Below are 15,415 nucleotides of genomic sequence, written 5' to 3' on the forward strand. Positions count from 1 at the left end.
GAAAGAGGCATCAGAAGAGGTGCTAAGGCCTTCTTAAACACTTAAAATTAAACATTTGTACTGCATCAAATCAGGCTTTGTCTTCAGTTAAGACTCGTGGAATTAGGTAGTGGAGTGGCGTAGGATGCCAATTTAAATCTGAGGTTAAAAACAAAAAATTATGGCTGGCTTGAAAAGAAGTATGTTGGATTTTCCTCTATTCTTTTTATATAGGTGCACAGAAAATATTAGCATTCTAAAAAATATTTAACAGTGATATGTTTAATACTTTTTAATTTATATCCTTCCTCACTTCAAAGCCAGTTGGACCAGTTTGTTTTTCTCCATTTGGCCTAACATTATCAGATTTTGGTTTTGAAATGTGGTGACTAATAGGACTTTTGTGGAAACAGAATCTAATAAGATCTGTTTTAATGTGCTATCAGGAAGCTGAAGAAAGCAAGAAAAAGTTTTGGAGGGCAATTTTCCTAAAGCAAAAGATAAATAGCTTCACTAATGAATTACTTTAGAAATTCTATGTATTCAATTATGTAATCTTGGGGAAAGAAGGACCTTCTAAACATGTCATAAAGGCAAAAGTCATAAGTGAAAAAGTTTAATACATTAAACTAATACCACATTAAAACATTAAATACCACATCAAATGCCACAAATAAAATTTAAGTCATACAACAAACTTGACATATGTGATAGAAAACTGGGTTATTATCTTTTGTATACAGGAACCTAGAAGATGAATTAATCAGAAAAAGAGATATATCTTAATAGAAAAATGGGATAAAAACACCAATAAAAATTTACTTAAAAATGCAAATTGCCATTGAAGATAGGAAATATGTTCAAACTATATGTCAAATAAACTTTGTTCAATTTTCACCTATAAAATTGGCAAAAAATAAGAAATTTGTTACATATTGTTGCCAAGAGAAATGGGCACCCTGACGCACTGTTGCTGGTTAGTGAAAGCGATTTTGACAGGCATTTTGGCAGTGTGCGAAAGTCTTCAAATCATGTGAACTTTTTGATCAAGCAATTCCAAATCTAGGAATTTTATCACAGAAAAATGTCTAGAAGCATATACACTTGTATTTTAACAGTGAGTTGTTTCTGAGTATTATGAATGTGGATTTTTTCCATATCTGTATTTTATAATGTTCTTATAATGATGTGTTGTGTCAGCTGTGTAAAAAAGATTTTATATATTTGTGATTTTTTCCTCCCCCCCCCCCCCCCAGATAGGAGCATGCTGCTATGTGGAATGTTCAGCTTTAACCCAGAAGGGATTGAAGACTGTTTTTGATGAGGCTATCATAGCCATTTTAACTCCAAAGAAACACACAGTAAAAAAAAGAATAGGATCAAGATGTATAAATTGTTGTTTGATTACGTGAGAAACATCTTCAGTGGCCAAGGAAACTGTTTCTCTCAGAAAGCATATGAATGCCATAGTTATTCTCAGACCTCTTCTAGATAATAAAACAGCTTAAAACTTGGGGGGTGGAGGAATGTAAAAAACTGCCCTCAGAATTCTATATAGTTAAGAATGTCTCTTAAAGGTCCAAGAAGCAGCAAACAGCATCTGAAGCCACAATCTATTATAAATACTTTATTTCAACTAGAAGGTACAATCTCTCAGGGGTTTCATAGTTTAAAAAGCTTACAATCACATCATGTTGTAACTACATTAAAAAAAAAAAAGAACAGTGCTGTAAATGGAACTGCTTGGCTTTGACCATACACATTTCTGCACAGTCTTTATGGAGTCTGCACAAAGAAATATCTTCTCCCTTTGCTCCAACTAATTGTTCTTGTATGTAAGTCGCTTTCTATTCCAGTATATCCAGAGTGGGGAAATAACAAGGCCTGCCACATAGCCAAAGGTCGCTCCAAGTGTACAGGAGATGGGCCATACCTGAGGAGAGAATATATGAGATAAAAAAGAGCAAATGTTTTATTATTACTTGAGCACAAGTTGAGTGTAACCTAAATATTTCTACATTAAAGCTTAATGTGCTTTCTTAAAGAATGCCAAAAGTGTAACAAGGTCATAACTGCATTTACCATGAACACTAAAAATGTACACACTTTAGTTAATGTGCATTAAACTGTAACAATGCTTCTGGCAATTGTAGATTTAGTTTGATGCTCCCCAACTTGCACGAGATACATGCTAAAATTACAAATTAAATTTTGGGTCAGACTTTGTCATAACCTTGGACTCAATTTAGATCTCTGAACTAGTTAGTAATTTTTTTTTTAATTTCCACATTGGCTATGTACAGCAAATGAAATGAGAAGTGTGTATGCTGATCAAACTACAAGAAATTTGTTTAAATTATGTTAAAGATAAAAGACCTAGAACTCAAGCATGTTACTTGGAACTTACAAAAGTAAAACCAATGTCCATAGTAAAACTGATGTCACCTTTCAGATATAGATATTGGAACCATAACAGCTTATCGAACTACAACTTATAGACATGTCTAGAATTTAAGTTAAGTTAAATACTGGCTTCCAAATACCCATTTTCCACAGCTATATAACAATTTCTCATTATATAGCTTCAAGCCAGAAATAAATAATGTTGATTTGTTTTGTCCATGAGCCATGCATGTTGGTCCCTAAGTGAAAGTCTCTGCTTAAAAAAAAATTGGACACAATATTTTCACGTTCATCTGTTTGGTATACTGGAGCCATTTCCAATTTTTCTCTGGAGAACAGACCATTTAATGGTGTTCAATGTGAACCTTAATTACTAGTTCTATTACCTAATTAAGATTCCTTGCTTGGTATTCGTGGATCTGCCTTATTCTGAATGTTATGTAACAGATAGCTGTGTTGTGAACAAAGTTTCAATCTGAACAGATAAATGCTGTTTTATAGAGACACATTATCTAATCCATAAATTTTTCCAGCCTTTCCTAGATTTAAACTTGCTATTACCTAAATTATGATTTCTTTACGTCTTTGGTGGGCTTCTGTTAATTTCCATGACTTGAGCCTCTAGTTATGTCTACTGCACAGATTGGGTACTGGAACACTAAACTTTTATACTTGAAAATGACCGCCTTAAATGCTCATATCAGCCACAAATCTAGGATGTACTGTTGTCTTGTTATGTGAGCTTTGTAGAGATTTTTAAAAATATAAGCATCATCTTCCCCACTGAAGAATGAAGAGCCTACTGGATTACTAGTCGAAGCTTTCTCTGTGAACTGGACATTGGATGTCTTCTTTCTCCCAAGAAGTGGTGGTCCACATTACGTATCACAGCCTTATGTATGCTCAAATGGAATTTTATGTAACTTTCTTATTTAATTTTGGTCTGCTGTTTTTCAAATAGAATTGAAAGGAACTGTATAAATCAATAGGTATATCAGTTAAGTTGTTTAACACATAGTAAAAGGAATTGAGACAGTGAAATATTAATATACATTTCTAGCTTGCCCTTTGGGGATTTGATGGGGGCTCTCCCCTCCTGTCCCCAATTCACATCCCTGAAACTTGATTTACGAGCTAATGAAAGTTAAAATCTAGAACTTGTCCTGTCCTAGGAGTACTGGATGAGGACTCTGAAAACAAACTCTGATGTCACCTCTGTTTTTTGATTGGGCCTAAATTTCCCTATCTCTAAGATGATCTCTAAGTCTCTCCCATTTAACAAATCTTATGATGTTCCTCTTATTAGCAATAATCATTGTTGGACATTACTTTTTCAGCTTCACATTTTTAAGATGGTAAGATCCATGTACATAGATCATTAGAACTCTAAGCAAAGATGATTGTATCATCTGAACCTGAGGTGCCTTAGGTACTCTACTGACCTTGATGGGGTTTGGAGTTTCCCATTGCTTACTAAGAGCTTTTTTAATTGCTTTGGCTCTTTAGTATTTCTTTTTTGCAAAATCCTTCCTGCCGCTTTAACTAAAAACCAAAGATTTATTTTCTTTTCATAAGCAGAATGTAGAAAAATTGTCTTATTTTCAGAAGCACTTCATTAAAGGCTTAGGTTTCAACAGATATTCAGATAATCACTGAACAACTAGTTCAAACTAGTGAAAAATCTGGGAAATAAAATACTTAGAAATATTTTATTGACATGAATTTTGCTAGCGAATACAAATACATTGCTTCAATAAGGTCATGTATGAATGAGCTTGAAAAGTTTATAATTAATTTTTGCATGTAGAAAATCAGTTCTAAAGTTCTTAAATACTTTAGGGACTCCATGAAATTTTATTTAATGCTTTCCTAACTTTTATCCTCATTCTGTCTCTAAAGGTTACATTTAAGTTAGCCCATGTTTAGTTATCAAATTTCTAATAAGTGGATCCAGATTAATGGTTTTTGTTCCAAATTATCTTAGTTATTTTAGACACTGCTTCCATTTGGTTTTTCATTATTAATTTAAAATACCAAATTGAATACTGGTTTGTTGGTTGTTGCTTTTTAAGTGACTGTTACTTTTACAGTGTCCCATCTTAACATATGGGGTTACAAATAAAATAATATACATAGTGTACTATTTATGTAAAGCACTGAACTTCTTACCTAGTTTTTTATTTAACACCCTATGTAAACACTTCGGGTAACAGTCTTCCCTGGATTTCTCAAGCTGCGAGTCTGCTAAGGGTGAGCATCTGCACTTTGCTAAAGAAAGCCCTTTCAACGTGCAGGGAGAGTAATTTCTCATACGTCCCTGCCAAATTCCAACCTGGGTCACTCAGTTCTATTTTAATCACTAATTTCAATATGGCTTCTTCCTACTTTGTTCCCAAACATATACACGTTCACACATATTCTTTAAACAGCTGCCATACTTCCGCCTCCATCAGAATACCAAAAATTAAATGTTGATTAAAAAGTTTTGTCACTGAAGGGTTAAGTCTTGGGACACTTATTTTTCAATGTTCTGTAAATCTCGAGAAATGTATGCCAACAGCAAATAAAAATGTTGGGGTGGCTTCTAAGACTACTAGTGATGTACTAGCCTTTGAACTTCAAAGAGTACCTCCCTGCAAATCCTGAAATAAGCAGTCCTTAATTGTAACGTACTAATTTTTAAAAGAGAATTTCTTTATATGAGGGTAATTTTCCTGGGTTTTGTAGATAAAGAAAGGCAATGGCAAAAGGAGAATTGAAGGAAGCTGGGAGCATTTGCACACTAAATATAATTACTCCTCAAGTAATTTCTTCCTGACTTTCTTATAATTTCTTTAAAATTATTAAATTACACTATGGCAACAGAATCATATTGACTTGTCAAATCTAGCTTAATCATGTATTTTCATAACTATATTGTTTTTCAGTTAAAACTATTCCTTGTCTCACATATAGAAATGTTTCATTTTAACATTCTTCATGGCACAGGATTTTAAAAAATACAGATTTTTAAAAATGTACTGCATAGACAATTCAGTGCATCGCTATAAACATTTCTCCAAATTGTGGTCATCTGAGATGGCTATATATAATCATCTTTTTTTGTTTAAGAAAAGTAGAGAACTTAGAAGAAAGCCATTCATGGGAAGGAAGTCATTCACAAGTGTTTGCTATCAAAATGAGTCTTCTTCCTTTTTATCCAGTTTTGAAGAAACAACCCCCGTTGTATGACAAAACATATACAATGCAAGTGGACAAAATGATTAAGATTAACATTAAAAATAAAAGCTATAAAAAATAAGTACATAATGTGAAAAAGTATCTTGTTTAGAGTACTATACTTAACCTACTTCCTCCTCTAAATCAAGTAACTCCAAATTATGAATATTTCATATACTTAAACCAAAAGAGGTCACTGTTCTCTTAAAATAATTAATCAACATTAACAAAGGCCTTATATAACATAAGGTTTTGTACATGGTACCAGCAATAAGTTATACTTCTCACAGAAATAAAACAATTTTGCCCTAATAAACTACAAAACAAATTCTTAATAAGAATGATACAAACACTGTCTGCTTTCTCTGTTATAAAAAATCAGTATTATTGCTGGCTGAAGGATATTTCAAAATTATACATCCTTCCGTCCACTTGAAAACCACACTGTTCTCTCTTCTGATCAGGCATTACTACAGAACTCTGCTTACATTTTAGGAAAGGAAAATGTGCTAAAATATGTACTGCTTGATATGTTTCAAAGCACGTTGTAAGCAGTATAGAATAGTGATTTTGAACAGCGATTTTGGTGTTAGACTGGATGTAAGTCTTGGCTCTGCCATTTACTAAATACATGACCCTTTTCTGTGCCTTGGCCTCCTCACTTACAAAATGAGTATAATAAAACTCACCTCTGGGGTTGTTCCAATGATTAAATGAGACAATGCACAGTACATAGAACTTAGCACATAGTACAAGTAACCAGTTATGTGAACTGTAATTGAGAATAATCTTTTTATTCATATTTCTAATAGACACAGATGAAGAAATTGCCATTATGGTCTAGAGCAGCATTATTCCCCACATCACAACTTTTAAAGAAAGAAAAAAAACTCAAATTTTCTATAAGTACTTTAAAAATATTTCTTAAAAATGACATCTATGCCCGACCCAAGCATCTCTCACCTGACAAAATTTTTTTTTAAAACTACACCTAACAGTATTCATACTCCCTTCTTGTCAAATATGACCCCCAGATATATACAAAATTTTGCATATACTATCAGGGGTTCACATATGGGCTCCTAGTTACGAATCCCTACACTTTGCATCAGTCTACCTTAACAAGTATTCTTACTTACTCTTCTAGTGGGTCAAAGAAATAAAATGAACCTTTACATTTCGAGTTTCAGAATTTTAAGGATCAATTTCAATAAAGTAAATGGCATTTGTTTATTATGTGATGTGAGAATAAACATAGTTTAAATACATTTTACTTGATTATAATATGCACAATATTTCTTAGTTCTCTAATTTACATTACGTACAAATAGACATAAACTTGTACTGGTCATTAAAATTAAATCCACAAATTCTTATATTCCATATAACAGCTACTTTGGCATATCAATATTGATTATGCTTATAAGCTCCCTTAGGTTTCCTATAATGTTCATTTATTTGAAATAAGTTTAAAATGTTAAAAAAGAACTTTAAAAATATTTATACTAAAATATTAAGGTATTCCTAAAATACTTTGTATTTTCTTCGGGAGTGTTAATTTTTTTTTCTCGGAAGCACCATAGGGCAGCCCAGTCAGAATGATCTGAGTTGTGGGTCCAATTCAGTCACTTACAACCTTAAAACCTTAGCCAAAACAGTTGGCAGCTGAGCCTCAGTTTCCTAATCTGTAAAACAGAGACAGTAGTACATAATGTGCTTAAAACACAGAGCTCTTGTATTAACGAGATAATATTTTAAAATTTGTCATAAACATGTATTATTTTGTATATTACATATTTTAACTAGAAAAAAATTAAACTTACATGACCACTAATAGAAGTTATTTCCTGGGTAAATGCCATTGCTAGGTAATAATTAGAACCAGTAGTTTAAAATAAAATAGGAAGTTCATGAGCAATGTTATACTGGGCTATAGAATTATTCCCTTACCCCTGTAATAGAATCATCTTTAAAACATGTCATGAAATGTCTGGGGAGTATAAAACGTACAAGAGAAAACTCTCAGGAGCTATATAACATACTAGCATTATATTAACTATTTGTAGCCTCACCTCAGAAATAGAAGAACTATTCCCTGTTCCTTGCTATAGTTTTCCATAAATTTTAAGAAGCAAAATAAGTATAGAACTGGTTTTAAACTAGCCGTGAGCAGACCTTTATATCATTTTAAAAGCCTAATATTACTGATTCCATCCATTCATTCACTAAAAAATTATTTATTAAGCCTCTAACATAAACTAAGCAGTTAAGCTAAAATTAATATCAAACGATTTAGTTTTGAAGAAATTTTAATATATATTCTTAAAAACATGTTCTAATATTAAAAAATGACAATTTTTGGAGAGGTATATGCTATCACAGACATGGAGAAACTAACCTATCTGCAGAATGGAACACCTAGAAATATTAGACCACCTTGTAACCATCAGGAACCATTTATCTGGCTCTCTCTTCAGAAAAAAGGAAGATAAAACCCAGGGAGCCAGTTCTAAATTTCTCACAAGCTACTTTTTTAAATGTTTGTTTTATTTTTTGTGCTTCCATAATTTGCATTTGCTTGACTAGTAGAATTCATCTTTCAAAACCTGCTGACATTTCTATTGGTTTTAACTCATTTATTTTTTTCCTCTAAATTTAGTCTTAAATGATGCTTTTTTCTAATTAGATGTTCCTAAAGCAAATGCTATTTTCTGATGTAGGAATACATGTACAGATGAATCTACTCATCTGGACAAATTTATCCAGTCGCAGCTCTCCACTGATTTGTATATACTCGGACCCACTCCTCCTATGACTAAGAGAACAGATTTAGGAAGTTATTTGTGGAGAAGTTTACAGTCTACGGTCTGGAACGTCTTGTCAAAGTGACAGCAGATGAATTAGCTTGGCCAGCACTATCCTCTCACATGATGGCTCCACAGTGAACACACCTATTACACGCAAAACTACTGTCTCTGTCAGATACGTGTTACCATAGGGTGTGGTTTTGTGTATGTGCTGTTTTTTTTAGCATGTTGAAACACAAATAATATTCATATAAATCAGTATTTTTTTCTATCTAAAAAAACTATAATTGGTTCAAGTAAACCTATTTAACCTAAAAACATGCAACTCTTCAATTAATCAAATCTATAATTGTAGTGTTAGCCTTCCCAGCATTATTTGCAGTAGTGCAAATAAACTTATATGTTTATAGAGTCATTAGGATTACAAGTGTTATAATCCTTAAGATTTCTAGCTTCAATTTATATAAGATTTATCTGCAGCACCTGTGACTTTAGAAAATGATATATATCTCACAAATATTCAATGTTAATTAGCTAAAAAACTGGAGAAAACAAGAACTTCTTAAATATACCAAACATTCATTTATCTGGTACCTGGTGGGAATAAGTGCGAATACTTTTAAATAACTTTAATTGTTTTAAAGAAAATCTCAAGTGTCTGAAATTCAAATTTCAAACTCACTTGTTTCAAAATACTTTATTATTAAATCCATTTTGTTTTTAACTTCATAAGAAATCAGTCACAGAATTTTATGCTTAGAAGAGATCTGATCTTCTGGTTCAATTCATCTGGGAGATAGTGGCAACAAAGTCTAGAGTTTAAAAATTTGTTTTTTGAGGGTGTGTGTGTATGGAGTTTTCTAAATAAAGGCATTGCATATTAACTTAAATACTCTCCTACAAATGTATTAAATCTTGCCACTTAAAATATATACACTACCAGAGTGTTCATGGATTAAGAGGAGAGTCTTATATGGGGAAAGAAATGCACTATAATAAACTACTCAAGATTTTCTCAAGAGACATGTTTGTTTTTGTTTATTTTGTTATTTTTGTATGCTGTATGGTCGGGGTCACATTTCAGTCTTTTTCCATGTGACTATCCCCTTATCGCAGCACTATTTGTTGAATCTTTTTTTTTTGGTGGTGGTGGGGGTAGTGCACGGGCCAGGAATTGAATCCGGGTCTCCGGCATGGCAGGCAAGAATTCTACCACTGAACTACCATTGCAGCCCTGACGTAAGTTATTTCTTAAAAGAAAAAGTGTGCTTCAGAGTGTCCAGCAATGAAGAGAATCATGGCTTAGTGTGGGGCTCAGGTTTGAATCCTAACTCTTCTTTTTACCAGCTGTGTAATGTTGAGCAAGATGCTTAACTGCCCCCTCTTTCCCTGCCCCCCTTTGATGTTCTATTTATAAGAAAAGGAATAAAACCTACCTTGCACTGTGGTTGTCAGGATTAGTACAAGAGTGCCAAGCCCCTGGCCTAGTACACAGAAAGATCTATAAATGTTACATTCTCTTTCTCTTGCTATTTTCTGAAATGTCAGATAGGATTGAAAATTATGTGAAATGCAAATACTGTGAATTGATACCAGATATCACAGAAACAGAAAGATGAATGCTACAGCCCACCCTACCTACCAACTGAGGGACTGCTGGCCAGAAAGAATAAAATAAGCTGAGACAGTTAAGACTTTTTCTAACAAATGAGAATGCAAATAATGGAACTTGCATTTTTTTTAATGCTAAAAATATAGTCATTAAACTACTCTTTTATAGGTAACAAATGTCTATAACATCAGCTAAGCAGAACTATGTGTCAAGTGCTGAACTGAGTATTTTAGAAGGATATTTTTTAATCCTCACTAGCAAATGGCAGAGCCTGGATCTGAATCCAGTAATTTGATACCAGTGCTCTTAATCCTCATGTTATCTGCCTACCTATTGCTAGACATCCCTAGAACATGTGGGTTTAAAACCTTCATGGCCAATTTCCTTGGCTCAGAATAACCAATGACATTTCTTAACTTCCATCTTATCTTTTATTACATGAAATACTAGCTCATCTTTTGATAAAGAGAAATGACATTTTCCAGATGAAAAGCTCACAGCTATATCTATGCAATATTTTGTGCCAACTAAATTTGAATCTAAATCACAATCTGAATCCAAATTATTGTCATCCCAAATAATTAAATTCCAGTCCTGGGTGATATTTAAATATGTGTTATACTCATCTAGATTATATGCTTTGCATATACGTAAGGACCCAACAAATATTTATTGATTGGTTATTTAGTCACAGCAGATAAAGAATCGAATTACAAAAGTATTCAACAATCCAAATATTTATTTTGTCAGTAACTATAAGTTTTTCCTGGGAGTGAAAAAGGCTTTGGGTTACAGGTGATTCAAATGTTTATTTTCTTGTTAACATATATATATATATATATATATTTTTTTTTTTTTTCTTTTTTACATGGGCAGGCACCAGAACTGAACCCAGTATCCAGCATGGCAGGCAAGAACTCTGCCACTGAGCCACTGTTGCCCACCCTATTTTCCTGTTAATATTTAAAGGCAAATAATTAAGGCAGGGGAGAGAAGCAAGATGATTGTCAAGTACTTAAGAAAAAAAAAAAAAGATGACTGAGGAAATAGTGGGTACATGCACCAGATACCCTTTAATCAAATCCCCTTGTTATATGACTGGAGTTGGCAATAAAGATGGTACCCAGGTTCATTTAAAAAAAAAACAACCCCGGTTGCTTCCTCTGAAGAGAAGGCTTCCTCTAACTATAAGGATCCTTACCATCTTCTTCGTTTTTAAAATTACTTAATTTATTATACTTAAATATGAATTATTGAGAAAATATTTTTTCATTGAGACTACATATTTTCAGTGTATATGTAGTTGCTCAGTGAAGAAACAATTTAAAGGACGGGCCACAGAGTGGCTCAATAGGCAGAGTTCTCGCCTGCGATGCACGAGACCCGGGTTCGATTCCTAGTGTCTGCCGCAAAAAAAAAAAAAAAATAGAAACAACTTAAAAATATATAAATATGTTTGAAATTGCTCACTACAGAATTCACATCATTATGATATCATGTTTCTTCTCAGGCACTTTATACAAAGTCAGATTCCAGTTCAAAGTAGAGAAAATTGAACTAAAACATATAAAAGCTTTGTGGGATTCTGCATGTGTGCCTGTGTGTTTTAAAACAAATCTTGTTTCTCTGACTAGAATAGAAATAAAAACAGAAAAGCTTGCTTTTCCACATACATATCAAACCTGAATCATGCTAGAAGGAACAAAGAACGAAAATCTCTTCTTAATATATGTTACGTTTTAGTAATTAAGTATATACAGTATTTTTTTTCTTCACACGGGTAGCACCGGGAAGTGAACCTGGGTTCATGGCAGGCGAGAATTCTACCACTGAGCCACCATAGCATCACCCTCTCATGAAATTTTGCTCTAGAAAAATCTCCATTTTGAGGAAATGCCCTATTCCCTTATCTGGTTAGTAGCCTCTCTGGCAGATTCTGTTGGCATCATGAGCCACACTGAGTACTTATTCTGAGTGGTTAGAATTATTTAAAAACTAACAAACAACAAACAGAAAACCTTTTACTTATGGAAAATAGATGAAACCTTATCATTCCTCTAGTTTATTAGTAAATAATGTCTAAAAGGGAGAGGGACAGTAATTATAATATGAATAAGATTATTAATTAGACATTCTATCATCCCACCAACAAGTATGTATCGTAAATGAAAAGGATTATAGTGAATAAGTAAACCATTAACTTGGAACACTCTAAAAACAGCCCAACAGTAAAAATAAGTAAACAGCCGGTAATATTCTAGTAGAATGTTACTGACACTATCCGCTGGAGCCAGCTTGCCCCTTACTGTAAACAAGCACTGAGTAGAAAAATAAGAGTCAGAAGCCAAAAGCCTGAACAATCCCCCAATGGATAACTGAACTGTAAAAGTTAACATATGTTTTCTAAGTGTACCTAAACCTAGATTTTACAAAGTATATCTACTCCCTATAATTCAGTTTGTTCTTCTGCAGTCTTGTAAACAAAGTAGACAAACCTATCAAACTTTTAGCCTCTAAAATATTCCACCCATATTCAAACTGATATATTAATTATATATTATTGTAGCAACTCATTAAAGTTGATGTCTCATGGTGCTTTATCAAAACTTTGTTATACTAGATTTAAACGTATCTGAAAGTAATTAATCTACTACACACTAAACTAAAATATTCTGCTTTTATTTTTCAATGACTTTAATTTTCCACCCCCCAAATGGGAAATTACCTACACTTTGTGGAACGAAGTTAAGCATAGCTAAGTGGCAACTTGAATAAAGAATCCCTCATCTTTCAGTGACCTCCCAGTGATCACTGAAATGGCGAATGAAATACAAAGCAAGGTAGCCTTTATTAGCACTACAACTTTGGGAAGAGTATCAGGGACACCACACACCCCAAACCTCCAGGGATTTCTATAACATATATTGGATGAAGAACCAATACAAAGAAGTGCAGATCACTGGACTTACTACATGTAAAAGAAAAACTGGTGGATACTTCATCTACCTGGAAACATGAGGAATGGACCTAAAATAGGCAGTTAAGTGTGAGACACATAATTCAGATTCCACAAGAATCTTTGGTAAGTGAGGTATGCATCAAAAGTTTCACCCAGCTATCCATTACCTGGGAATTTACCCTAAGGAGATAATTAGGTAAATCAGCAAAGATGGATGTTTAAGGATGATTACCACCATAATGTTTATAATAGTGAAACCTGGAAATATGCTGGATGTTCATTCATAAGAAACTAGTACAGTACATTATTTTATTCAAATAGTGGAATATTACATATATGTAAATTTTCATTGACTTGGAATATAAATATAATATATTTGAGAGAAAAACAAGGGAGGTTAAAAATAACATGTATATTATGATGGAGTTATTACATATACAATGAAAGAAAGGTATAAAAATTCTCATGAAAATACAAAAAGGGGTTTGCCTCTAGGCAGTTAAGATACTGGATAATTTTTCTTTTCTTCTTAATAATTCTTAATTATAAATTAATTAAATTTTCTAAATAAGTGTATACTACCTTTGTAATTAGAAAAAGAAAACTCCATTTGGGGAAAAAAGAAAATACATTTATTTTTAATACAGTAATTCCATCTTAGAAAGATTATCCCAAGAAAATAATTATAAAAATTCATGAAGATAAAGATTCAAAGATGATTTAATAGTAAAATACTGGCAATAATCTAAATGACCATCAGTAGCAAATCTGTTACATTAGGGAGTAGCTATATACTGGCATACTACAAAGTCATTAAAAATTAAGATAAAGATATCTCTATCAACCAACTAGCTTGGAAACCTTGGGAATGTTAGTTAACCTCTAACATTCTGTCACTTTCCTCATCAGTAAAATGGAGATAAAAAGAGCACTTATCTCATATGCTTTATCTAACATAATAGCTTTATACTATTGTGAAAGGAAACTAAAACCTTGATGTTTGTGCACTTCCTCTATGATACATAATCCTATTTAAACATTACTTTGCTATATGCTTTTAAATATTATTTTAAGATTGGCATTCAATCTAACCATCAATCAAGTTATGAAAATATGAATCTAAGACCATAATGGTAAATTAGGGAGCCCCTGCAACTTATAGGTTTTTTTGTTTGTTTGTTCGTTTATGCCTATAGTCTGCATAAAATAAGCTGTTTTATTCACCTATACATGTAGAAAAAGCAGTGCTAGATGACAGAATCAGGAAGGGCAGGAGATGAGAAAAATAATTTTCTTCTAATTCTCCATAGCGTCCAGGCTGACCTGGAGGTGGCCTGTGGCCTAGGATGGACCCCAATAAGGAGCTTCCCACATTACAGTGACAGGAAGAAGTGGGTCCCTGCTCAAACTGAACAACAAAACATTTATACATACATACCAGTTTGCTTCATCAGTTTTACTATCACTATAAGAACATTTAATTTGTTGCTTTAAAAAGTGAAACCAACCTGCCATGGTCTTTCCCAATCCAACGGAATAGGAAGTGCTCCAAGCCATGTTCCTACAAAACTAGAAATTGTAGTGATCTGAAGACTGTTCTCCCAAATGGATGTAACTCTGTAAAACACAAATGTATTAATCATTAGTGGTGTAGATCTTAACTGCTGGAGGATCAAACAAGCAGTATCATAAATTAACAGTATAATATGCATTTTCTTCATTTAAAAGGAGCACAAGTTGATGTATATTTACCATGACATATTAACTAAATATAAAAAGATATAAAATATGTTTTTCAGATGAAAGGTGATATATGCACATGGTAAAACAGTCAAACAATAGTTAACAGCATTGATAGTGAAAGGTAAGTCTTCACCCCATCATCAACTACTGGTTCCTTTCCTCAGAGGCAACCACCATCACTAACTTATTCCTTCCAGAAATATTTTATGCATGTAAAAATACACACACGTACATACATAATTTTGTTTTGAAAGATACATGCATATTTGTATATGTGTACACATATATATGTATATATGCCTCCAAATAAAACTCAAATGCATCATGCTATAAACTCAGTTTTGCTTTTTTGTCTTCACTTGTTAATAGCTATAGTAGTATTCCACTGTAGGATGGGACATCATTTATTCAACCAGCTCTTCTTACGGTACATTTAATTTAAATACATTCAATTATATATATTTTGTGAGGAAGCAGTGGAGAAAGAGAGCAAAACATTTCAAAAGAGCCAGTGATTTGCCTCCCGTTCCCATTTAGTAAATGAGCAACTTAAGAGTGTAAAAGGGAAAGACAAATTCTGCCATTCTCTTAGCAGAACTTGGTCTCAGTCTGCCCCTCATAGTATGAACACTTAGTTGTCTGGAGCATGAGTCTGGTCCACCACAATGCAGTAAGTAGGGTCCAAACACTGAG

The 15,415-nt window shown here is 33.0% G+C and overlaps 2 protein-coding genes across 4 annotated transcripts in view; one reads left to right on the forward strand and one right to left on the reverse strand.

The window, feature by feature from the left end:
- The window catches only part of RHOQ (ras homolog family member Q), a 44,020-nt gene extending 34,591 nt beyond the window's left edge, over positions 1–9,429 (forward strand). The window contains exon 5 of one of the 2 annotated variants that reach the window (XM_077134143.1): positions 1,240–1,396. In XM_077134143.1, coding sequence (XP_076990258.1) covers positions 1,240–1,272 — 33 coding nt within the window. In that variant the 3' untranslated portion in view covers positions 1,273–1,396. Of the gene's footprint in view, positions 1–1,235 lie in introns of both variants that reach the window. The other variant, XM_077134142.1, reaches the window with a different exon arrangement.
- Positions 1,591–15,415, reverse strand: part of PIGF (phosphatidylinositol glycan anchor biosynthesis class F) — a 34,505-nt gene continuing 20,680 nt past the window's right edge. For both annotated transcript variants that reach the window (XM_077134140.1, XM_077134141.1), the window contains exons 5-6: positions 14,488–14,596; positions 1,591–1,912 (exon numbers count right to left, since the gene is read on the reverse strand). In XM_077134140.1, the coding sequence (XP_076990255.1) occupies positions 1,799–1,912; positions 14,488–14,596 (223 nt within the window). In that variant the 3' untranslated portion in view covers positions 1,591–1,798. The remainder of the gene's footprint in view (positions 1,913–14,487; positions 14,597–15,415) is intronic.

The sequence above is a fragment of the Tamandua tetradactyla genome, chromosome 17 (genome assembly GCF_023851605.1).
Source record: "Tamandua tetradactyla isolate mTamTet1 chromosome 17, mTamTet1.pri, whole genome shotgun sequence".
In the NCBI taxonomy this organism is placed as follows: domain Eukaryota; kingdom Metazoa; phylum Chordata; class Mammalia; order Pilosa; family Myrmecophagidae; genus Tamandua; species Tamandua tetradactyla.